Source organism: Microcebus murinus, chromosome 17 (assembly GCF_040939455.1).
Source record: "Microcebus murinus isolate Inina chromosome 17, M.murinus_Inina_mat1.0, whole genome shotgun sequence".
In the NCBI taxonomy this organism is placed as follows: domain Eukaryota; kingdom Metazoa; phylum Chordata; class Mammalia; order Primates; family Cheirogaleidae; genus Microcebus; species Microcebus murinus.
In genome coordinates this window covers 33,377,465-33,404,883 of record NC_134120.1, presented here as the reverse complement: position 1 = coordinate 33,404,883, position 27,419 = coordinate 33,377,465, and the positions used below count along the sequence as shown (strand labels likewise).

General features: G+C 35.1%; 1 protein-coding gene across 2 annotated transcripts in view; it reads left to right on the top strand.

The window, feature by feature from the left end:
* Window positions 1-27,419, top strand: part of KIAA1328 (KIAA1328 ortholog) — a 261,285-nt gene that overhangs the window by 100,721 nt on the left and 133,145 nt on the right. For both annotated transcript variants that reach the window (XM_012751793.3, XM_075993497.1), the window contains exon 6: window positions 10,288-10,415. In XM_012751793.3, the coding sequence (XP_012607247.3) occupies window positions 10,288-10,415 (128 nt within the window). The remainder of the gene's footprint in view (window positions 1-10,287; window positions 10,416-27,419) is intronic.

Genomic DNA, 27,419 nt, shown 5'->3' with positions numbered 1-27,419 from the left:
TATGCACACTCAAATTGTTAGTATTACTTGGAAGCTTGTTAGAAGTATAGGATCTTAGTCCCCACCTCGGATCTACTGAGTCAGAATCTGCTATACATGAGGAACACATGATGCCGTTGGATTACTTAGCTTGGAAAACATCAAATTAAGAAACCTCTTATTTAGTTTATATTTCCACTCAGAAATGAATTGTCTTACATAGCAGGACAAGTAGTTCAAGTGGACAAGTATAGAACATGAAGAGAGAAAAGCATCATATATATTGAAATTGGTAGCTCATGAGGGATTTTAATATAATGGCAAGAACAAAGCTTTCTGCTTGAAGATAGGGAATAGAATGAAATGACTTTTTTTTAAAGGAGCTGTTAGCCTGTTTCTCATGGCTGGAGCTGTTAGGCCCCAGCTTGGTATGTTTAGCTCTGCATCACAAAGCATCATTCACACAACTTCACTGATCAACCTTTCAAGGTCTGGAGAGCTTAGTGTGCAGACCATTTTCAGTGGTCTCTATTGTCAGGAATTTACCCTTTTTGAAATTGGAAATTTTCGGGAGTTAATCATTGTTATGAAGTTCACCTTATAAGGATACTCCTGGGGGAGAGATGGATGTGATAACAGCTTCTTTTTCTTCTGCAATTCTAAGCTAGTTCCTGTAACTCATAAAAAGCTGAAGTGATTTAAAACAGCCTTTCCAAATGGGGAAAACATTTCTCCTTCAGATCTAGCTGAAACATAGAACTTTTAAACAAAAGATAAATTTTTAAGCAGGTTAGAAGCAAGAGAAAACGCATGGCTTTCAATAGAAATAGTTTTGCAATCTTGTCTTTTTGTCTACAGTGAATGCTTGAAAATGTATATTCTCTTAGAGTATCATGTGAGAAGGAAAATATAAAAAGATGAAATCAAACGTCTGATCAGTATAGCACATCGATAGCCTGTTTTTTAGGGTATCTGCCTATAAACTTTTAAATAAATAACCTTACCTTCAAATTTGGAGAAATAAACCTTAAGTCTGCACTGTGTAGGTGGTTTCATGAAAAACTGTAGGGTATAATGACCTGAGCAAAAGACAGAATCTAAAGCATCTCAGTTTCAAGTCTGTTTCTGCTTTGTCTTGTTTTGCAATTCTGTAAGAAATAAGGTAGGAACATAGAAAACTATAAAGGAGCTACTTAAGTACTCTATCTAATTCAGTATCTTTCCATGGCCCATGTTTTTGCTCATGCGATCAGTCAAAATGAACAGAGTCCAGAGGAGACTGAGTGTGTCATTTGACTCTTGTTTTCTTCTGTAATTGTCCAGCACACTGAGTTTTCCCGTTTGTCCTGGAGATTTTTTTCCCCTCACTAACAAATTACTGTCATCAGGAAACTGAAAAACAATGAGCCTTTCACTTATTTTGCCATAAATTTGTCTTTTAATTAAATGAAAGATTTCAGACTTGTATCAGTGGTTTATACTCTTTTACAGAGCACTTCATAAACAGGTGTAAACATTTATGTGGCATTCTTGTGTAGCTCTGTTAACTACTTCATCTTAGAATGAGTTTTTCTTTTACCAACAATCCATTTTCAGTTGCATATATTATCATTGAGTACCAAACTAGATATATAAATGTGGACCTTAGTTTTTAGCTCAGAAAATGTATACTATTTTTTCAAAGGGAGAAAAGGAAATGATTGTGAGGTAAGGAATATGACATGGTCAGAAACCATATTTGTTTTAAGACAGGAGAATCTTGTGAGGTAAGAACAATTTAACACTTTTAATGAATCAATATTTTTAGGCATTTTTTTTTTGGCTAGTTTAAAGGCCATGTGATCTATCTACGGTTTGTTCCAATTCTAAACCCAAAGCTAACATGAAATTCAATAGGAACTCCTTGACTTCTATTCCTATATTCATTCCTCTAATATTTTTCAAGTGACTGCTAGGTGTTAAAGAGATACCAAGATTAATACACATGATTTCTAGGAACATGGTTTACTTCATGTGATAGTAATATAATCAAATAATTTTAGTTTTATAGTATTCACTATGATAAAGGTACTTAACTCTGCCTGGGAGGTCAGTGAAAGCTTGGAGGAAAAGATGACATAAAAACTGACTTTTAAAGGCCAAGTAGGAATTTCCTGGGATTAGAGGCAGACAAAACATTCTAAGCAAAATAAATAGTATATGCCATCTTTCTATGTCATATAGCATGCAACTATTCAAAGTGAAAGGAGTACCCGTTACAGTTATAATCTTTGGGTTCTGTATTTCCCTGGAAGTCTTATGACTAAAGGATTATATTAGAGTTGGAGCCAGATGGTCTTTCCTCAGGTTCTTACCTCAGGATGACACTTAATAAAACATCTCTCTTTTCTGAAGCTTTTCTCCCTAACATGGAAATAACATCATAACTTTTCATCTACCAAAACAGTGGGGAAAAAAGTGAACACTAAAGTAATGCTGAACTTCAGCAAGGGTTGCCAATAGCTTCTCAACTCTCAGTCTTTAACTGATGTGGCCTCTCTATAGCACTGAACACAGTTGACTACATCTTTTTATTAATTCCTTTTTCTCTGCCTGCCCTTTACATGTTGCTGTTACAGTTGCTGGCCCTCTTTTCTTGTCACAGTTGGAACATTACTTTCTCCCAAGAGGCTTTCCTTGGTTCCTTTGGTCACTTAAGTCCAGTTAGGAAGTACTCCTTCAGCACTTCGTAAGTCATTTGTTCTTCTAACTATGTGTTTGATGATCTGCCTTCCTTATTTCTTGCAGGAGATAGTGTTGATCTTGTTCATTATTGCATATCTAGCATCCAGCTCAGTCTCAGGTATTTATGTACTCAGTAAATTTATTCATTCAATGAATATTTATTCAGCACATATTATGTAGGCTAAGGAATTCAGCAGGAAAGAAAACATATAAAAATTCCTGACCTTACAGAGTTTATTTGTTGAATGAATGAATGAACAAATGAATGAATGAACAAAGCAAACTACACACTCCCTGGACAGTTTTACTCACTTTCATGTCTTTAGGTACCATCTATAAAATGATTAACTTCCAAACAGAAACTCTGTTTCTACCCAGAGTTCTTTTCTGAATTCCAGGCCCCCAGATCCAAGTGTCCCTTATTGGTCATGTCCTCTAAATACTCCCAAAGCATCTCCATCTCTGTGTTTCAAGATGCATTTCCCCCAGACTTTTTCTTTATTCTGCATTCTCTATCTTGATAAATATTAATAGAATCAAGCAGCTGGTTATATATCTTATATCTTATTATATTTTAAACCATAAGCTGACACCGCTTTAAATTTCCTTTTTCAACCATTTCTCCCCCAATTCCTACCACTATTCCTCCGATTCATTCCCCCTCATCTCTTGCTTAGACAATTATAATGATTTTCTAACTGGTTGCTTTGCTTGTAGTCTTAAGTCCTCTGATCCATTCTTTACACTTCTACCAAAGATACCTTTATAAAATGCTAATTGCCTATAAGACATCAATGACTTAAATAGAAGTAAAATCGAAACGACTTAGATAACATTCAAGATCTGGCTTGTGTTGGTCTCTGCAACCTCTTCACACATTCTGTTCTACTCATGACCAGTTAGCCATCCATGCTGTGCCACTTGCAGTTCCCTCAATGTGTATGTCGGTTTCATTTCTCCATGCCTTTGCTATTGATCTCTCAGCTGAAGGTACTCCCCACCCTACCTCCCTAGTACATCTATATACTCTTTTTTACAAAATTCATTTCCAGAATCACATGTCTTCTGGAGCCTCTCCTAACTTCCCCTCAACATAGTCAGATAGTCAGAGTGAACCACTTACCCCTACTTTCTTTTTAATCTCCATTGTACCATATGTATAAATGTCTCTCTTAGAACTTGTTATCCTTATTTGTTTAAATCTCTTTCGCTCTCTAAGGCCCTTGATGTCTTTTTCTTTTCTTCTTTTTTTTTTTTTTTTTTTAAGACATGGTCTTGCTCTGTTGCCTGGGCTAAAGTGCAGTAGCATCATCATAGCTCACTGCAACCTCAAACTCCTGGGCTCAGCCTCAGCCTACTGAGTAGCTGGGACTACAGGGCAAACACCACGATGCCATTATTTTTTTGTAGAGACAGGTTCTTATTATGTTACCCAGGCTGGTCTTGAACTCCTAGCCTCAAGTAATCCTCCTACCTCAGCCTTCCAAAATGCCAGGATTGCAGGCATGAGTCACTGTGCCTAGCCTTTTTTTTTAATTTAAAAGAAAAGAAATTTATTTCTCATAGTTCTGCAGTCCAGTATCAAGGTGCTGGCATCTGCTGAGAGCCTTCTTGTTGTGTCGTCCCATGGTGGAAGGGAGGAGGGCAAGGGAGCATAAGAGCACAAGAAAGGGCTGAACCCACTTTATGACAATCTCACTTTCACGATAACTAACCCACTGCCATGCTAACATACTCCTGTGATAATGACATCAATCAGTTCATGGGTTAATGTCTTTTTAAAAATATATTATATATATATATACACTTTGTGCCAGTGTTATGCTAAGCACTTTTCACTTATTTTCTCATTTATATTCACAGTTGTCCTATGAGGTGAGGTAGGTATTATTTCCAGATGAAGATGTTGGAGAAGTTACTTGCCCCAAGTTATTTCATTACTAAGTACCAAAGTTAAGCTTTGAGTCAAGAATGTTGGCCTGACACCTGAGTCTGTGCTTTTACTGACTCTACATTACTGCCTTTGTACTGCTTATGCTTGTTACATAGCATTCAGAAAGCAGTTGTGAAATGACGGGAAGAAAACTTGGCAGGTCTTTTTTGCATGGCCTTTTTTGCTGCCTTGTATGTACCTCTCTCTGGCTTAACAGACAGGTTCTAGTTAGTATATCATTAGATCATAGTAACAGTTTGTCACCTGACGTAAGGACCAAGGACACATGGAGTTGTAGAGAGCTCTTAGGAGGCTAACCTGATACTCAGGTTTCTGCTTCTCCCTTGATAACTTAAGGCAGAAAAAGGAAGACAAGAAGACACTGAGTAATAGTAGAAAGACAAAAACACAAAAAGACACAAACATTAAAATCCATAGTACAGAAGTTTTTCTGTAACTTTTTATTATGATAATTTTCAAATATAAAGAAAAGTTGACAGACTATTGCATTGAATCACTGTATACCTTCTACCTAGATTGCACGATTGTTGATATTTGGCTATATTTGCTTTGCCCCCTCATCATATATATGTATATATTTTTATATGTAAATTTTTATAGACCTATAAGTGTATACATATAATATTTATAAATATCTAGAATATAAATGTATAGAGATATAAATATATTTATTTACTCACATAAACAAAACTTTATTTGGTTACTTTGTTTCTGAACCACTTAAAAGTGGCAGGTATCATATGTCACCCCTAAATACTTCAGACTCATCTCCTGAATAAGAACATTTCACTTTATAAACCACATTATGATACCTAAGAAAACTAATAGCAATTCCTTAATATCAACTGTCATTGGGTCCATATTCCAATTTCCCTAGTTGTCCAGAGAATGTCCTTTATAGCTGTTTTTTCCCTTGAGCAAGGATCCATAGGTTGCATTTGGTTATGTCTTTGGTCTCTTAATCTAGAATAAACCTACTACCCCAAACCTTTTCCTCCATGACATTGACCTTTTGAAGAGTTAAAGCCAAGTGTTTTACAAAATCTCCCATATGCTGAATTTGTCTGATTGTTTCCTTGTGGTGTAATTTAACTTGTTCCTTTATTCCTTCTAATTCCTGTGAAGTGGGAGTTAGGTTTACAGATTTGATTAAATTCAGATTTAAAATATTTGTTAAGATTATTTCATAGGCAGTGTTGCCTACATCATACAATAGGAAGTACATAATTTCCATTTTTCCACTATTGGAGATCCTAAATTAATTCACTTCATTTGGGTAGTGACCATCATATTTTGTCATTTAAATGTACGTTTTATTTTTTGATGTAAGTAATCTTGACACCTTATGAATATCTTATTCATTAACCTTTCACCTAATGGTTTTAGTAATTATTAATGATCCTTGCCTGAATTAGTTACTACATTGGCTATTATAAAATGTTGATTTTAAAATTTGACCATTCTTTCTAAGTAATTAGCTAGAATACCTTCTTCTGTAAAGAAGAACTTCACTTTTTTTCCCTTCGATCCTTTTCTCTGCTTTTAAAGTGTCACTGTGAACTGGTGGATTTTTATTTATTCAGTTTTCTATTAATTAGAGTGATTATTTATTTTAGTGCTCAAGTTGTCCCAAATTTGGCTAATGAGAGTTCCTCTTCAGGCTAGCTCCTATTCCTGTGACAAGCCCCTATCTGTCTTTGAAAACTTTCTTGCATTATAGCACAACAAGATGTTTCAAGTTCACTTTGTACTTTCCCTACCCCAGAATGGAATTCAGCCATTTTCCCCAATTATTCTTGATTCTAAGAAAGGAGATTTAATTTAATGATTCACCTTTTCTCTTCTCACAGAGGCCTCCTTCATTTGGTTCTCTGTTAGATCAGGGTTACCAAGTACCAGATCCAAACATCCCAGCTATCAGAGGCAAGGGTCAGGCGGGTTGTTAGGGGTGGGCTCTGGTAGGCCAGAGGAATTCTTCCAGCTTAAGACAATCTATTTATACTTTGGCAGCCTACTAGTAGTATATCTTAGCTCTGGTTCTTCTTCCCTTCACTTCTGATTTTTCTCTGGCAGAGTTTTTATTCTTTCACTCATTTCTTTATTCATTCTGCTTTGATCTTTAATTTTATTTTTGTATATAATATATTTTAGAGCATGATAAAGAGCATGATAAAACTTTAAGCATGATAAATGACCATTTTCTGTAGCCATTTCAGCTAATTAATTCATCGTGTAGGTTTTGATGTGATTATGCTTAATATTAATTTATATTTATTTATATTATCCTATGAGGACTTCTTTGTTTGAAGAGGTTGTGATGACTGCTGTTTCTCTCAGTTCATAAATGGTGGTTGGGCAGACTCCAGTGTGTTAAATTCATGTGATGGTTTGGTGTACACCTTCCCTTAGGTTTGCTTTTCTACATCTATTGCATTCTTTTCTGTCAGTTGGCCAAGATTGAGTTAAATATGTCTTCTCTTTCATTGTACCCCCCAAATCAATGAAGAGGACATTTTACCCACATTTTCCTAACATAAATCCCTCTCTCCAGATGGAAGGTTGAAGTCTCATTGTGCTAGGGAGGAAGGAAAAAGAGAGCATTTTGAAATCTGGTGTATCAAGAAAGACATAAAAATCTGATAAAGGTAGGACTACCTGTTTTTATATTCTGCCACATAGCATGTGTTTAAATGAATTTGCCTATAATTTGTCTCAAATGCTGACATTTAACTCCTAGGCTGTATAATTGTGCTTGATTTTTCAGAGTAAAATTCATATTCTGTGACCAGGCTAATATGTTCACCTACTATAAAAATTACTGCCTATGGTAACAGCTAGAATAAAAAATTCTTTTTATATACATAATAGCTGGCAGAGACTCCTGGGACCACCACAAATCATTCCCGTCTTTTGGAGCTTGCTGACAAAAAGTGTGGAAATGTAAAACCAGCCTGGTCTAACACAGATTGACTTTGAAAACCTATTAGGTTATTTAGACCACCATTCATACTATTGTTATTGTTGTTTTTTAAGATGCCGAGTATTCAACAAGCTTTTCTAATTAATGTATTCTCTAAGCTTGGTAACCTGTCCTTTCCCTGTGAACCAGCTCCTCTTCTGTGGACCATCTCTGGCTCCTTTTTTTTGTTAAAGGTTAATAATGAGAATAATGAAGCAATTGGTTATTTATGTAGTCATGATTGGCAAACGTTATTAGAATAGGAATCTGCCCAGAAGCAATGATTAGGTTATGAAAATGTTAAGGAATACTGAAACCAGTCACCATTTTTGACATTTAAGAAATACTATTCCCACCCTTAATCATGATGACTTGTTGTAAAAGTATTTATACAGAATAATCCCATTGGACAGTAATTCTTATACCAAGGGCGTACATAAGTAAGTGTTAAGGGGAAGATTCAGAAATGATCTGAAGGAAAAAGGAGCCAGGGGAAGAAATTATCACAATGAGAAGTGAGGAACAGAACTCTCTGTTGGATAGAACTGTCTCCCAGGCACCTAAGCTATGAAGTTAGTTGACCTTTCCTATTTAGTTTTTTCATCTTCAGCACTTTGCAAGTTTTAGGAGCTGTGAGAGAGTGTACCCCAGGTTAGGTTGCTGTGCTCTTTATATGAAACTGTAAGAAACGTATGGAGGTATTTGGGCAGAAAATTCCCTGGTGATGGTTTTATTAATGAAATATTGACTTATGCAAAACAAAGCAAAAATCAAATTATAATCCCTTTATGTTTAATATAGTTAGGAACTTTCTGTGTAAATTGGCAGTAATTATTAATATTTTTACCAGAACAGAAGTTATCACTTCTACCCAGCATTTAATTTTTTCTTAATAGCTTTATTGAGATATAATTCACATACAATGAAATTCTCCCTTTGAAGTGAACAATTAAATGGTTTTGAGTATATTCCCAAAGGTGTGCAAACAACATCACTAATTTCAGAACATGTTCATTACCTTTCCCCCAAACCCATACCTATTAGCATTTATTCCCCATTTCCTCTCCCTCAGCCCCTAGCAACCACTAATCTACTTTCTGTCTGTATGGATTTGTCTAATCTGAACATTTTATGTAAATGTATTAAATCATACAATATATGGCCTATTGTGTCTGGCTGCTTTTATTCAGCATAATGTTTTCAAGGTTCATCCATATTGTAGTATGCAGCAATATTTCATTCTAATTTATGATGAAATAATATTTCATTATATAGCTATTCAACATTCTGTTTATTCATTTATCAATTGGTGGACATTTAGATTGTTTTCACTTTTCTACTACTGTGAATAATGCTGTTCTGAATATGTATGTATAAGTTTTTGTGTGGACATGTGTTTTTGGTTTTCTTGGGTATATACCAGGGAGTAGAATTGCAGGGTCGTATGGTATGTCTATGTCTAACTCTTTAAAACACTGCTAAATTATTTTCCAAAGTGGCAGCATACCACATTCCTATTGGCTATGTAGGAGGGTTCTATTTCCTCCACATCCTCATAAATAATTGTTATTGTAAGTCTTTTTGATTATGGCCATCCTAGTGAGTGTGAAGTAGTATCTCAATGGGTTTTTGGTCTGCATTTCCCTAATGGCTAATTATGTTTAGCATCTTTTCTTGTGCTTCTTAGTCATTTGTAAATTTTGTTTTGGGAAATATCTATTCAAAGCCTTTGCCCATTTTTTAATTGGGTTAATAATCTTTTTAATTGTTGAGTTGTATGAGTTCTTTATATATCTGGACACTAGTCCTTTATCATATGATTTTCAAATATTTTCTCTCATTCTGGGGTTGTCTCTTTCAATTTCTTAATAGTGTCCTTTGAAGCACAAAGCACAATTTTTTTTTCTTGGAGACAAGTCACACTCTGTTGCCCAAGCTAGAGTGCAGTGGCATCATCGTAGCTCCTTGCAACCTCAAATTCTTGGGCTCAAGTGATTCTCCTGCCTCAGCCTCTTGAGTACCAGGGACTACAGGCACATGCCACCCCACCTGGCTAAGTTTTCTATTTTTTGTAGGAATGGGATCTCACTCTTGCTCAGGCTGATCTTGAACTCCTGGCCTCAAGCAGTCCTCCTACTTCCTACTCTCCTGGCCTCCCAGAGTGCTAGGTTTATAGGCATGAGCCACTGCACCTAGCCAAGTTTTAAATTTTGAAGTCCAAGTTATCTACTTTTTCTTTGGTTCCTTGTTTTTAAGTGATCATTGCCTAATTCAAGGTCACACAGATGTACTTTTCTTTTAAAAGTTTTATAGTTTTAACTTTTACATATAGATCAATGATCTATTTTCAGTTAGTTTTTTTATATGGTGTGAGGCAGGGGTTCCTTTGCATGTGTCTGCATTTGTTTTTATGTTTTCACATTTAAAGAATTGAGAGATAAATTTGTCTTTAAATAGAATGATCATAAGTACTCCCTTTGTGAATTATTGTTTTATGATTTGGGAGGGGTGCATGTACTCTTTTCATCTAGAGACTTTATACTCTCTATAAAGTCACCAAATATCATTGCATTTCTGTCTCTGTTTCATTTATTGGAATTACAAAAGCAGCACTGATGGATGCAGGTTGAATCAGTTTTTCAGCTTTTTTTCCCTTAATTTGCAATCTCACCTCTTCAGCTACAGTATAGAGAATGCCAAGAACTTCTAAGCCTCTATCAGAAATACCTATCAGAACAGCAGGAGAAGCTCACCATGTCACTTTCAGAACTTGGTGCGGCTAGAAAGCAGGAACAGCAGGTAAGCATCTTTATTCTTACCTTTCTTGTCTTTAATGGATCAGCAATGTGTCAAAGGAGTCATTTGGCTTTTATATTAATTGCCTCACAGTATATAATATTGTTTTACAATATGCAGATACAGAATGTGATTGAGTTGGTGTCTTGTACTGCCTTCTTTCCTTTCTTCTCCTATGGGGGGGGGCAGAGGTAGGAACGAGATTGTTTGAAGCAGGCTGTGGTCAGTGGGGAAGCTTCTGGTTGTATGAAGCACGGTAGGAATGGTAAAGAAAACTCACTGTTCTGTTAATGAAGATCAGGTGGGTTATTTGTTACTCAATTGTCCTTATGGAAAACACTAATAAGCCTTTCCTAACTCATGTTTGTAATTTTCTTAGAATAATAAAAGTGACCTGGTGACATACAAAAACTTTAATTAGAGAAAATTAGAATATTTTGCATATGTTTATATACATATATTAATCACATCAATATATATATATTTATATGTAAACATTTATATACATATTACCAAATGGTATATATTAGGTAATTAAATAAATGTTCAGAACCCTGCCAGTTGTGATGTGAAACAAGCTCTAAAGACACACTTCTTTCTCTCTAGCAACTGATACTTGATTATTTTTTCATACCTATGAGTATAAATCTTCAAATGGATGAAGATAAGCTTTATATATTAAAACATTATAGAAAGAACTTTGTAGTAGGGTCAAAGTCATTCATATTAAGTATCAAAATATGGATAATATACTAAAGTGTTATCTTCCCCTTTGAATAGTATCAGGTCCTAAAGATCAGATTTTAGGGATTTTTGCAAACATTTTAAAGAACACCCTTGCTCTTCAACCTAGGAACAACTTTTTTGGATGGTTAGTATTTTGGCTAAAGAAACTACAGTTTTGGGCTGGGCGCGGTGGCTCACACCTATAATCCTAGCACTCTGGAAGGCCGACGTGTGTGGATCACTCAAGGTCAGGAGTTCGAAACCAGTCTGAGCAAGAGTGAGACCCCCGTCTCTACTAAAAATGGAAATAAATTAATTGACTAGCTAAAACTATATAGAAAAAATTAGCCAGGCATGGTGGCATGCGCCTGTAGTCCCAGCTCCTCGGAGGCAGAGGCAGGATTGCTTGAGCCCAGGAGTTTGAGGTTGCTGTGAGCTAGGCTGATGCCATGGCACTCTAGCACTCTGTTGAGTGAGATTCTGTCTCAAAAAAAAAGAGACTACAGTTTTGGACCTAAAGTTCACTCCTATGGAAGAGTAAAATAAATATTTTGCTAGAATGTGATATAGCTGAGATTTTTAACATATTTTTGTTTGAAGTCACAAAATTTTCAAGAAACAGCCAAAGTATAAATGGTTTGTTTGTATTCTAATTTGAAATACTTTTTTTTGTTCTGTTTTCTGAAAATGTAGCTTATAAAAAGGGGCAGAGAAAGGTAGCAGCTATTCTTAATATTTTTATATGATGTTTCCCTAACACTTTGAAAACAAATCAAGCAGTTTCTAGGATGGCCCTTGCCTATTGTTTTTGGGTGGGTTAGAGAAAATTGTAGCATGAAGATCAAATTGCTGACCTTTGTTTTTACATTTCTGCTTCCTCCCTCTGCATGACATGGGTGTGTGAAGAGGGCACAAAACTGAAGGGCAACCCATTTGTCAAGCGTTTGAGAGGGGAGGCAGAGGAACCTTTCATTCACCATTATTAATAGTCTGAAAACCTTAAGGATATAGACTGAGAGTCAAATAGTCACTAGGGGGCCCTAAAGACATCTATAATAGATAAGAAAGCCCAACCCTTTTCTATCTACTTCTGAAATTGAGGGAAAATAAAATTTTCCCAGGTGTTAGTGATTTATATTTAAGCTAATGATTTCTTGGGAGTTTTCACTAGAGACGAATCATAGTTAACACTGCCTCCCTTAACCTTAGCCTTGAGAGAAAAAACTAAAAAAAAATCCCAAGTACTAGAATGAAAATGTTGCCCAATCATATGGAGAGATTACACCCTCAAAAAGGGACATTTTAATTATCATTTTTACTTAATCATGAGAAAATTTTAAACCATGTTTTCAGGAAGTATCTAGGTGTCAAGTTTTAGATTATGCTTTAGAAACAATGAAATGGAACAAAGTTTAAGACCATTTGTAGGCTCTACCATTTGAGCCTGGAGAGGGAAAATAATCCTTTTGAATACCAAGTGGAGAACATCACCTCATATCTATGCTGTCTGGTTTGTTCTTTGTGACAGGCTACTGTAGGTTGAATAAAGGTAAGCACCATCTTTTCTTTCCTTTTGGGAACTAAGCAAATTTATCCAATAAGTCTACTTCCTTGTGAGAAGGGCATCGTGAAGACTTTGAACCTGAATGGGGACACTGACATGATTCTCTCCCCTCCTCCCACTTACCTTGTGATCAAGTTAAATGTCCTCTTTCTGTATTCACAAATAGACTGTGCCCATCTCTGTAATAGCACGTTTCGTGTTACTTTGTAATCATTGCATATACATTCATCTCCTTTACCAAGCTTTTCTGCAAAACAGACATCCTGTTGCATTGGTGTTTGTACACCCAGAGCCTAACATAGGGCTTGGCTTAATAAATATTTCTTTTTGATTCATTTTTATTTAAAAAATATTTATGTGGTACATACCTTGTATGTACTATAACATGTACCATAGCACATGTTGAATCATTTAATTCTGACTCAGTCGGGTAAGGTAGGTTATTATCTCCATTTTACAGGTGAAGAACCTCAGGGGCAGAATGAGTGACTTGACAAGGTCATTCAGCAGGCAAGTTGACAAAACCATGATAGGAACCCAGACAGTCTGGCACCACAGTTTGTTGAAGAAAGAAGGACAAGAAAAATATGAGATAGCTAAAATTGTTGAAAATTTGCTTTAGATGTTCTTGTTTCTATAATTAACTCTCCTTGGCTCTTAATCTGACATACAGGTTTTTGAACGCCAGTGCAGAAACATGCTAGAGATAGGCTGAGACTATTTTCTTTCTTTGTAAGAAGCAACAGTGTCAGGTAAAAGATAAAATTTTATTCTCAAAAAATTTTTTAAAGAATCTCACCTTCGGATTTTGTGATGGAGATGGCAACAGTTCATTTTTCAGGAGGCATTTATTTGACTTTGAGAGAATTGTTCTGTTTCTTCTTTGTGTTGGTTGCCATCTGGCTTAAACTGCATATTATGGGTTTTGCTTATAGTTATATTAAGTCTGCAGTTCTCCAGAAGAATGCCCTAGCTTATGATTTCCTTTTTTGACTTCTACCATTTACTTGAAAAGAAATTGCTTTATTTATAAGGTGAATTTTTTTCTTGTTGTCTCCCAAGCCTCCTTCTTGCTTTGTCTCAAAGATGAATGCATTCTGCATGCATTTTGTGATTCATTCAGCATTACAAGTTCTTCATTGTGGGCTCTAGAGAGATTCTTCACTTGTTTTATTTAGATTGAAGTATTTATTTGATGTGTGTCTATTACCCCATTATGTTATTTTAAGAAATAATACTCACCGGCTAGGTGTGGTGGTTCACACCTGTAATCCTAGCTCACTGGAAGGCTAAGGTGGGAGGATCATTTGAGCTCAGGATTTCGAGACCAGTCTGAGCAAGAGTGAGACCCTGTCTCTACTAAAAATAGAAAAGATTAGCCAGGCATGGTGGCATGTGCCTGTAGTCCCACTACTCGGAAGGATGTGGCAGGAGGATCACTTGAGCCCAGGAGTTTGAGGTTGCTGTGAGCTAGGCAGACGCCATAGCACTCTAGTCTGGGCAACCGAGTGAGACTTTGTCTCAAAAAAAGAAAAGAAAAAAGAAATAGTACTTACCAGTAGTATAATCTTAGTCTTGGACATGGGAGGAACTACTAGCCATAGTTTTGGCCAATGTACATTTTAGAATAAAGCTTTTTCTTGTCACAGTCAAGTGGTATTTGTTTTGTTGTGAATCTAAACAAATAGTGTCACTTCAAACCACAATGGTTATAACATCTATTTTTGTCTTATTTGATAGGCTGTACCATTTGAGAAAAGTTGTTGTATTTCCTCAGTACTCTCTATATTAAGAGAAAGCGTAAGCAGCATCTTGAGTAATTTCTCCAACTCCAGTTTGAAAATATTGGTGGACAAGCACACCTTACTATTTTTCTTAACTCTGCATTATTTTGGCAGGTAGACATAAAGAGGTAGCTTTAGAATTTTCTTTAAATGTCTCTCTTTTCTTTAAAATGGGTAAAATCATTGCTTTTTAAATTGCTTTAAAATCATTGGGCAAAGGATATTGAGGAAATCTGTGCCCTTCTTATCTGGTAAAAGTCCTGCTACAGAAACTTTTCCATTTTCCCATGATTACTTTTTCTATGTTTCTTAGTAGATCTGGGTCGTGGACTAGTCAGCAATCTGAAATATATTAAAGATAAATCATGATTGAGTATGTGTTTAATGTCTCTTGGTGGTCCCTATGACTATTACCTCTATAGTTTTATTAAGAGAATGTTTTTGTTTTTGTTTTTGTTTTTGAGACAGAATCTAACTTTTTTGCCCAGGCTAGAATGAGTGCTGTGGTATCAGCCTCACTCGCAGCAACCTCAAACTCCTGGGCTTAAGCAATCCTGCTGACTTAGCCTCCCGAGTAGCTGGGACTACAGGCATGCGCCACTATGCCCGGCTAATTTTTTCTATATATTTTTAGTTGGTCGATTAATTTCTTTCTATTTTTGGTAGACATGGGGTCTCATTCAGGCTGGTTTCGAACTCCTGACCTCGAACAATCCGCCCACCTCGTCCTCCCAGAGTGCTAGGATTACAGGCATGAACCACCGTGCCGGGCCAAAGAGAATTTTTTTACAGTGCTTAGGGCCACAGTCTTAGGACTACTTCCATGTCTATGACGATTTTCATGTTTTCTTTTGGTTAAAATTTTGTGTTTAACTACCAACATATAGTCAAGTGGTAATAAAGCTCCTTCCCATTTTAATTCTATCTAATTTCATTTTATGCATTTTAATATGTATTGAATGTATAATATCCTAATTCTATGTAATTTAATACCATCTTTGAGTTATAGTATCACTTTATTATAACACAAGCCCAGATTTTATTGGCAATCCAGCAACACCATCATACTTCTATAATAATTGAGAAAGAAACTAAAGAAGGTATCATGCTTTTTGTACTACTAAGAGCCTCACAGAATAAAAGATCTATAGATAAAATAAGAGCAGGATTAACAGCTGACTTCTCATCAGAAACAATGGTGGAAAGCATATTGAAAGAGCTGAAGAAAAAAGAAAAACAGCAAAAACCCTGACAATCAAGCAAAACTGTTCTTTAAAAATGAAGGTGGTGTAAAGGCATTCTTAAATAAACTAAGACTGAGAGACTTAGGTGCTAGTCTACCTGCCTTATAATAAATACTAATAGAAGACTGTTCAGGTGAAAGGAAATGACATAAGGCAGTAACTCGAATCCACACAAAGAAATAAAGAGCACCAATAAACATAATTGTGTATTTTGCTTTTCTTAAATAATTTTAAAGGCACCTGAGTAAAACAATAATTATAAAACTGTATTGCTGAGCTCATAGACATAAAATGCTGTGGTGTGTATATATGCATGCACACATTTGTACAAAGGAGGGAGGAGAGGAGGGAGCTATATAGCAGCAAATTTTCTATGTACTCCTGGAATTAACTTAGTAGAAAGGAAGTAAAACTGTCTTTATTCACAAATAATAAGATCCTGTGTGTAGAAAATCCTAAGGAAACCACACACACACAAAAAAAAAAAAAAACCCTCATAGAACTGATAAATGAAGTCAGCAAGGTTGCAGGACACAAGATCAATATGCAAAAAATCAGTTTTATTTCTGTTTACTACCAGTTTTATTTCTGTTTACTAACAGTTAAAATATGGATATATTTAGCAAAAGAAGTGCAAGGTGTATACACTGTAAACTATAAAGCATTGCTGAGAGAAATTGAAGACAGATAAATTGAAATGGGTTCCATGTTCATGGATTGCACAAGTTATATTTTGTTAAAATGGCACTTCTTCCCAAATTGATCTGTAGGTTTGTTGTAATCCCTATCAGAATTCCAGCAGATTTTGGCACTTTTTTATAGAAACTGATAAGACAATCCTAAAATTTATATGGAAATGCAAAGAAATAATAATAGCTATTATAAAACAATTTTGAAAAAGATAAAAAAAAGTGATGAATTATTCTTTACAGTTTCAAAATGTGTTCTAAAGCTATGACATAGTAGACAGAATTTTAAGGTGGTTCATATTAACTTTGCCCCCTGGCAAAGTGGTTTTACTCCCATCACCATATGTTATGTTATATAGTAAAAAAGATTATCTGGGTGTGTCCAACCTAATACATAAGAAAAGCAGAGAGCAAAGGATGAAGTCACACAGATTTGAAGTGTGAGAAGGATTCAACACACCATTTCTGGGAGGGAATAGGAACTGAGAATAGTCTCTGGCCAACAGCAAGAAAATGGGGATCTAAGGCAACAAAATTGTGAATTTAGATAATGAATCCTAACAATTATGATCAGTTGATTATTGACAAAGGTGCTAAGGCAGTTAAATGGGAGAAAGAATAATCTTTTCAACAAATGATAATGGGACTATTGGATACTCGCATAAAAAGAAATAAATTTAGGCCTTTCATACCATGCACAAAAATTAACTTCGACGCTAATCCAACATTCAAGACACCATTTTTAAAACCTCACTGCAGATATTGATTTTTCTCAGCACCAGGTTTTGTTTTCCTTACGTGCAGTGTTTATTTATTTGTGCCTGTTACTTGAACAGTGGCTCACAATGTATCATTTACTCTTACATAATTAATAGTAGCCAGAAGTATTGCTTTTAAATAGAAAAATGTTGAAGAGAAAGCCATGTACCTGGTTACCATATCAGGAGAGGTGTCTAACCACATGGAGGATAGCAAAGGTCAGGGGTGGGGAAACTTTTCATGTTTTAAGGCCTCATTAATTTAGCTGTAATCAAATAAGGCCACATTCAAGAAACTTCAATTAGATATACTTAAAAATGTACATTATTTTGTAAATACCTAACAACTAGGTACTTAAATGATTTGAGGAAAAAAACTATTAATTTTAAAGTTAACCTTTTAATGACTTTGTTGTGTATGCTTTTTGTTGGAAAGCATTTGAATATTTGGTTGCAGCACGGAGGTCCACAGTTTCAGTTGATCCTCTTCATGAATATCAGTCCTTTGTGACCTTAAGGGAGTCTTGATTTGGGTTCAGTAGGAGAATGTAGCTTCACACCAATAAGTGGTTGAAAACAAGAAAGCATTTTTCAGGCATGCTGCCAAAGGCATGGGTATTCTGTATTTTTCCATGTTTCATTTGGATCTTAGCATCAAACAATGACTAAAATGTCATCTGCTGAGAGCTCAATCTATTCCATCTGTAGTTCTTTAGCTGCCTTGGTGATACCAACTAAGTGAGGCTGAAATGCTAATTTGTGTGTGATGTCATGATTTTCAAAGTCAGTGAACCTTTCATTGTATTCTCCAGGTAATAGGTCTATAACAGTTGCATATTCTTCTAATGATTTGCATATATCATCCTGCTTATCAGTGACCTTTGCTAAATGGGGAAATATTCATCTGAAATTTCCTTTTGAAGAAGTATTTTGAAAAAAGATAGCTTTTTTCCAAAATGCTTTGATTTTTGCCACATATCATAAATGGAGTTAGTTTTACCTTGCAAAGAAATATTCAAGTTGTTTTGATTTGACATGATATCACACAGAAATGCTACATTCCTGTAAAATTTTTCTTTCAGTAATTCACATTGCTGATTCTATTCTTCATAAAATTTAACTATCTGTTCTCACAGAGATAAAATTTTGGTTAACACCTGTCTCCTCGATAGCCAACACACTTTAGAATGATATTGCAAATCCACACTGAATACCTCATCGTTCAACTTTAGCAGGTTGGGAAACTGACAGTGCCCTGTTGCATTTGCACTAATTTAGTTAACAATACTTATAACTTGTTGCAAAGTGTCACTTAAAATAGTAGCTTTAGCACAGAGATGTTGCTGATGCAAGATACAATGAAAAGAAATGAGAGCATCTGGATCTGTTAATACTTTTTTTTGATCTGTGCAATAAACCCTTCATGTTTTCCTGATAGAGAAGTTGCACTGTCTGTCTGTACATACACTCACTAAATTTACCAAATTTAGTCCAACTTCTTGACATTTATCTTGAATGTTGTTGAAGATATCTATTCCCTGTGTTCTGTTCACAAGATTGCCCAAAGCAAGTAATTCTTTGGAGCAAAGAAAATCTTCTGTTATGACCCAAATGATGCATAAAATCTGCATTAAGTCAGTAGTATCAGTTGATTCATCCAAAGCAATTAAATAATATATATTTTCCTTTTGAAGTATTGCATGAAGTTGTTCTGTTAAAGTGAAGGCTAATTCATGAGGCCTATCAGCTATGGGTCTCCTTGAAAGAGGCAGTTGTTTGTACTTTAAAACGTTATTGGGATCTAAGCACCCTAAAGCTTTGACAATGTGTTTTCACAATTTCTATGTCACTGAATGGCTTCTCTTTTTTCCTGAGTATATAAGCTATTTTATAAGTTGCTTCGGTGATATTATTTCCAGGTTTTATTGCTGCTTGAATGAATTGTCTTTGCTTTTGCTTTTCATCTTTTAATTTCTGCAATACAACCTTTCGTGCCTCTCCCTCTAATTTAAAATATTGGGGTTCTTATGAGTGTTATAATGCTGATGAGCATTGAATTTCTTTAATGTTGAGATTGCAGTATCACAAAGCAAGCAAATCATCTTATCTTTGGCAGAAACAAGATTATATTGCAGTTCTCAATCCTCATTACAAATCTGTTTTCTTCTTTCAGTATTCTCTTGGTCATCTTTGACATGATGGGCTGTTAAGCAGACAGAATTAAAAAATACTGTTGAGCTGTGCAACTATTTACAAATTCCACTTCAAACAGAAATAGAGAGCACTGTCGTCAGAAGCTGATAACAGACTGGCCTACTCGACCACCATAAACTCTCTCCAACCAGCCTCATGTGGTTGTGGGGCCAGTTAGGCAGGGAAAGTTAGAACTAAATCATGAATATAGCAGCCATCAGTTTAGCCCTTATTGCTTACTAATGTTCTCATTGTGTGGGTCAAGCTGGGAGGATTATTTCATCGAAACTTATTTTATTCTTTGGTATTTTAAATACATTCATTTAAAACATAAAAATATAAAAGATGAACAAAAATGTATTAATAAGAATAAAAGGATTTGTTCTGTGAAGTTTAGATTCACTCAAAAGGCTGCACTTAAGGACCTAGAAGGCCACAGGTCCCCCACCCCTGGTAAAGATCTTCACAATGCTAGTCACCAGAAATAGAAGTCCACACACTCTTTCTGCTGTATCTTGGAATCACAGTATCCAAGGAAAACACAAAGCAGTCAAGCACTGTATGGAACAACACCTTACTCACATAAAAAAAGAAACAGAATACCATCAGATTCAGTGGCATTGGTCTCTCATAGACATGTCACTTATGTCCCCTAACAGCCACCCTAACTCTCTTGTTCATCTTCTGTTCCAGTAAAAGCACTCCTCTTTCTTCTCTCTGGAGTCTAAAATACTAAATGCTGGGAGTATGTTTGAGGGCCACTGATACACACACCTAAAACAGAGGAGTACACATTGAGCCTGAACAGGAAAAGATACTCCTACACAAAGTGATACTAAGATTCTACTTTGTTTTGTGAAAATTTATATCTTCATTTTCAGTTAGCTAAATTCTTGATTGTCTGTTATTTGAATATAGCAATTTTATGTAGAAGATGCTCTAATGGTAGCTGACTAATCTGCAGAATGGATAATTTTTACTGTGTTTTTAAAATATTTTGCTTTTCAGTATGTTTTATCCATTATTATATTTATTATGGCCATTTATTTATTCAGATAACTACACAAATTATTATCGACCAGTTGCTACCAATGTAAGAGAAGGGATCGATTTCTGTACACTTCATTGAAAGTTGTGCATGCCTATTCTAAATCTTCAAATCAAGCTAAATTGAATAATAATAAATAATTTCTTGGTGAAATATTACAAATCTCCTCTAATAGTTGAAGCTATTATTTATAGACTTGTATTTACTATTGTCTTATTGTTGTTTCTAATTCATTGATAATTGGTATCAGGTGCACATTTTTATATTTACTTCCACATATATATAATATATCCAAAAAATCTATTTTTCAGTATAATCTAGACATTAATGCCTGGTTATTGACTTGAAGAAATATGTTTTTTACTGGCAGGTTACAGGTTCAAAACAAATCTGAAAGTGATTAAACTGATAGTATAGTATTAATAACATTAAAGTTTTTGTGTTCTCTAGATAAGATTGGACCACAGTGGTCAAAATATATTCAACAATTTAAGTTTATGATCACTCTTTTTGGAGTCAAGGTTGTTTGCCCTTGTATATGACTATTTGACATTGGTTGTATGTGTGCATAGCCCAGTACGGTAACAATTCACCACATGTGCCTGTTGAGCACTTGAAATATGACTAATGACACCGAGGAACTGAATTATTTATTTAATTTTAATTTTAATAGCTACTTGTGTCTATTATATTGGACAGTGCAGTTCTAGGGTGGTGATTAATGCCTGGATATGAGAAATTTATAAGTTTCCATAATCAATAGGTTGACTAAGGAGACATAAGCTAGTCGCGACTGGGCTTTTTAGCTCAAGTGAGATCTGTGCTCTTCAGAAAGGATCTGTGATAAATTGTATATTACCTTTTCATTGGTAGAGAATTTTGTTGCTGAATAATAGTGAAACAAACCCAATGAAACTTTCAATATTAAAATGAAATCCAATTATTGCATGCCTGCTTTTTATAGGTTACAACAGTAGGCACCAACAAACTTCAAAGTAATTCAATGACTTCCCTTTTGGTGATGAATATGTGGGGAGGAGAAGGAGGAAAGAAAGGAAGGATAAATGATTAGGTGAATAAGAAAACAATATAAGATATTTTATTCTAATTACCATAGGAGTAGTATATTAGATCTCTTTTGTCAAATATCTGAATAGATTTGATGTTATCTAAGGTTCCTTCCAGCTCTAACATTTGTGATGCTAAATCTTAAGAATGTTGAGAAGGAGGAAATCTCTGAGAGTACAGCAGCCAGATTAATGTAGGATTTGGAGTTCATCGTTTGACTTGTGTTGTTATATGATCTTAATCTCTCTGGCCATATAATGATTTCTGTTTTGCTAAGTAAATTTGTTTCATTTCAAATAGTATATTGATTAAAAGAAAGCTCTGATAAATACTCCCTGAAGTGTGGTAATAACCCTTTTAAAAGTGATGGTCATGCTTTTTAATCATTCAGATATAAATGTACTACCTAAGGAGGCAACATATTAAGAGTATAAGCTAGAAAGAAGTACAAATACAAAAGATAACTTTTGTGTCTCCCCAAATACCACATGTTTAGCACTGATGGGCACAAGGAGCATCTTGAAGCCTCAGTCCAGTTTCCTCAATCTTTCACTGTGTATCACTAAAGACTTGTCATTAGCTTTGGGGAAGTAATCCTATTCTAGTTGGTTTGCTAACTATGTTGATAGCTCCTGTTCTTCCAAACTATTAACTTTTTAAGTTTAATGCTCGATTGATTTTGTCAATTACTGTTTAGCTTACATCTTTGCAGTGTTCAGAGTTCTCAAAAGATGTGTAGGCTTAAGTGTTTTGCCCTGCTTCAAGTAGGAAATAAATGTTTGATGACCAGATTGAGTGACTGCTGTTTTTTCCTCTACCCTTACATGGCTACATAAATGAGCCTTACTCGGTACTCCTTCTCTCAGAGCCTTTGCCTGAGTACTGTCTCCTAAAGGAGGATGCTCAAATGGAACTGTGTGCCATCTTAACCTCAATTTTTTTATTAAGCAAGGAAGGGAACATATTAATCTATTAAACCCAGAAAGGAAGTGTTTCAGAGTACTCAAGGCCACCCCTCAGGTTTGGTGCTTCGTGAAGAAGATTCACAAGATTAAGCATACAATCAAACTTACAGCCAAAATTTATTAAAATGAAAGGATACAAAGCAAAGCCAACAAAAAGAAAAGGTAAAGTTTGGACGAAACCAGATATAGTCTTCTAAAACTCTTCTCCAAATGGAATTTTACAGGATGTGCTTTGTTCCTATAGCAATGAATTGGGGCAACACCTATAAAATATTGTCTACTGGGGAAGGTCATTAAAGACTCAGTACCCAAGCTTCCCTGTGCCCTGCTGGTCATGTAGGCACCCTCTGGCTAGAATGTACCAATTTCCAGAGTCCCAGAAGGAAATCAGATGTTCAGCATGAACCACATTGCATAAACCATTTAAGTACAGTAAAATACCTTTATCAGTTAGGGAATGATTGGAACACTTTAGAAATCAAAGTTTCTATATTGCCAGCCAACGACAACTATGAAAACAGGCCTTTCTAAGGATCTATGTTAATTTAACTGTATTTTGCTTTCTGAGAATGCCTCAGCTAACATTCAGACTTGGAACTTTTAACCTATTTTTAACTTTCCTTCTGTCTAGTCTCTTTACTGTCTTCTTTTGTTTATCATTATTGTCACTTAGAGATTAATATAAATATAATATACTACATGCCTATTCTTTTGCCCAACAGGGCCATATTTATTTCTTGTACCCCAGAGCACCAAATCTTTTCTTTTACTCTTTGCCACTGTTTCTTTTTGGGATTTGCTTTGCCCAGTTCTTCAAGAGTATAGTCCCTAGCTGTATTTGAGATTTTAACCACAGAAGTCTTCCTTCCTTGGAGCTGCAGGCTAGTATTATCTTGGAAGAAGGTTACATGAATACCTATCAATGGGCCTCACAATACCTAGAATCTTTTAGAGTTGAACTTCCAGCACTATAGGGAGGCTTTTGTTTATCATAGATATAAACTGTAAGTATTTTATGGGCTGGCTGAGAAGTAAACTGAATCTTTCAGATCTAAATCAATGTCAACTCATACTTCCAAGTAATTTAAGCATTTAAAAATAAACTTGTGTTCTGCAGGTAGAATCCCAGTTAAAAGCATTTGGGTGAAGATAATAGGAAAGAGATATAGAAGTAATGTAATTGTGGGAGTCCACAGATTAGAAAGTAGATGATGCTGCCCTAAAAACAAAGTAAGGTTTGTATAGAAATACCATATTATAGGAATAAGGCCTTCAAATATATTGGTGTCAAGCAGGAAGACCCAGCTACCAATCACAAGTGAGGATTCCTGCTTCATGGAGGATGACAAAGACCATAACAAAGCCAATCACCAGAAATAGGAGCTCACAGACCTCAGCTCACTACATCTTTTATGGGTTCGAAGTCACCAAGGAAGTCTCAGCCCACAAGTCTCTGGAACAGCATTTTACTCACAGAAAGGAAGAGAGACTCAGCAAGATGGGATGGAGTACCTGTGGCCTTGGAGTCACATGTGGCCTTCTGGATCCTTGAGTGTGGCCTTTTGACTGAATCCAAAGTTTATTAAAAGAATTTGTTCTGTGAAGTTTGGATTCAATTGATGGGCCAGGGAACAACTATATGAATATTGAACAAAATAAATTGTAGAGCAAAGAATATTACTGGGAATAAAAGTCATTTTATAATGAGGACAAGATACTGCTAAACATTTATATAGTTAAAAACAGCATTAAAATACATAAATCAAAAAGTGATATAACTTCAAAGAGAAGCCAACTAATCCAAAATTATAGCTGATTTCATTACCACATTCTCAATGTTTAAGAAAACAAGGAAAATCTACTGAAGAGTAGATTTAAGATCAAGTATCTACTTAAATCAAGTAGATTTAAGATCAAGTATAGAGTACTTGAAAAACACTATTAACCAATTTGATGTAATTGCCATTATCAGACTAGTTGGGAGGGGGAAAAAAGGCATAACCTAAATAGCATTAATTCTATTAAAGAAATTGAATTTGTAGTTAAAAAGTTTTCTCACAAAGAAAACTCCAAGCCATAGGCATCACTGGTAAATTCTGCCAAACATTTAAAAATGGAAGAAATAATACCAATTCTACATAAAGTGTTCCAGAATATTGGAGAAGAAATACTTACCAACTCATTCCATGTGACCAGTATTACCCTGATACAAAAGCCGAAGACAAAAAACTAGTATCCCTCATGAACATATATGCAAAAATTCTAAATAAATTTTTATTGAATCAAATCTAACAATATTTTAGAAACAATAATATTTCATTATTTAGTGGGGTTTATCCCAGGAAAGCAGCTTTGATTTAGCATTTGGAAAATAATCAAAATGATTCATTATGTTAACAGGCTAAGAAGGAAAAATCATGTGATCATCTCAATAGGTGCAATTTTTTTTTTTTTTTTTTTTTACAAAATCCAGCATCTGTTCCTGATAAAAATTCTCAGCAAACGAGAAATATAAAGGTACTTTTTCAACCTGATAAAATGTATCTATGAAAATTCTAAATCTAACATCATACATAGTGGTAAAAGATTGAATATTTTTCCCCTGTGTTCAGGAACAAGGCAAGGATGTTCAGTCTTACCACATCTATTCAACATTGTACTTAAGGTGTCAGGCTATATATGTAGTCAATCAAGAAAAAGAAGAAATAAAAGACATCCAAATTGCGAAGGAAAAAGTAAAATTGTCTTTATTCATAAACAGCATGATATCTATGTAGATATTCAGTGAACTCTATAAAAAATGTTACAAGAACTAATAAGTAAGTGAATTTCACAAAATTACAGGATATGACATTAATGTATTAAAATGAGTTGTATTTCTATGTTCTGCCTATGAATAATTAGAAATTAAAAGCAATACCATTTATAAGACATTTCAAAATAGGAAATATGTAAGGATAAATGTGACAATATCAAAGACCTATACACTGAAAACCATAAAATATTGCTGAATGAAATTAAAGAATACCTAAATAAATGAAGAGAGATCCATATTCATGAGGTTAGGATACATGATACTGTTAGGATGTCACTTCTCTCCAAAATAATATAAAGGTTCAACACAATCCCAGTCACAATCCCAGCCAGCATTTTTGTAAAAATTGACAAGTTGATTCTAAAATTTATATGGAAATATGTAGACCCTAGAATAACCAAAACAATGTTGAAAAAGAAGAACAAACTCAGAGAACTAACATAACTTGTCAGTCTTATTATAAACACAGTGTGGTATTGGTATAAAGATAGACAAATCAGTGAAACAGAACAGAGAATACAAAAATGTACCCAAACAAATAGCCTAATTGATTTTTTGACAAAGGTGCAAATGACATTCTATGGAGAAAGAATATTCTTTTCAACAAATAGATATCCTTATGGATATCTCACAAAATGCATAAAGAAATTAACTTGGATCCATACCTGTCGCGCCCGCCTCGCCAGCAAGGAAGACGCGGCAACCGGAGTTCTTCTGACAGCGCTTTAATGGGATTGCTTAACTGGTTACATGCGGAGACGCTGAGGCGTTCTCGGCGGCTGCTTATAAAGGCAGTAAGTACACTGGGCATTGTCTGATTGGCCAACACGGAGCAGGGGAGGAGACAAAGCTTTGCACATGCGCTGAGTACTTGTTTGTCAGACTTACAGCAGGGTTTGACCAGGAAGCGGGCGCCATCTTGGAATGGCGTTGCTATCGCGCCCCACACATACCTGCCTACATAAACAAAAATTAGCTCAAAAGAGACGATAGGCTTAAATAATAATAAAATCTAAACTATAAATCTCTCCGAAGAAAATAGGACAAGATTTTTGCACACTTGACTTAGGCATAAATTTATTAGATACAACACCAGAAGCGCAATCTATAAAACAACTGAGAAAAGCACTTGAAAGGATGCTCAACAGTAGTTATTAGGAAAATGAACATTAAAACCACAATAATATATCACTACACAGCTATTAAAATAGCCAAAATTAAACAGGCTTTCCCTATCCAGCAAGGATCCGGAGGAACTGGAACTCTCATGCACTGCTGATAGGAATGTAAAAGTGTACAACTACTTTGCAAAACATTTTAACTTTTCAAGAAAATGCCAGACACAGCTGTCATATGATCCAGTCATTTTACTATGTATTTATTCAAGAAAAATGAAACCATTTAGCTATGTAGTATTCACAGCAGCTTTATTTTTATAGCCCCAAACTTGGAACAACCCAACTGTTATCAGTAGATGAACTGATACATTGTAGTATTCATATAAGTGAATACTTCTCAGCAATGAAAAGGAACTGCCGGTACTTGATACATGCATCTACATGAAAGAATGTCAGAATAATTAAGCTGGGTAAAGGAATCCAGACTAGATGACTATATACTATATAATTGCATTAATAGAAATCTCTTAAGGAAACAAAGTAATCTTTAATGATAGAAAGTAGATTAGTGCTTGCCTGGTTGGGCAGGTGCAGGTGTAGGATGTAAGAGATTACAGAGAGACACAAGGAGACTTTTGGAGATGAAGAATATGTTCATTGTCTTGACTGTGGGGATGGTTCCTAGTATATACATCTGCCAAAATTTAACAAGTTGTACATTTTAAATATGTGCAAATTTATTGCATGTCAAATATATCTCAGTAAAGCTATTGAAGAAAAGAATGGCATGGTTTTCCTTTAAGAGTTCTATGCCTGTCATCATTGTGATCAGAGCAGATTTTCCAGCCCTACTCCAGCTCTATCTTTTCCTCTTTAATATATTTTACAGTGCACGATATATTTAATGCTCACAAAAGAAACTCGTAAGCAGTTATTATAGCCATTATCCTAACAAACTGAATATTCCTGACAAAGAAGAAATGTTCCTATTTTAACTTATTTTTAATGACACATTACACAGGCTTTAAATGTCAG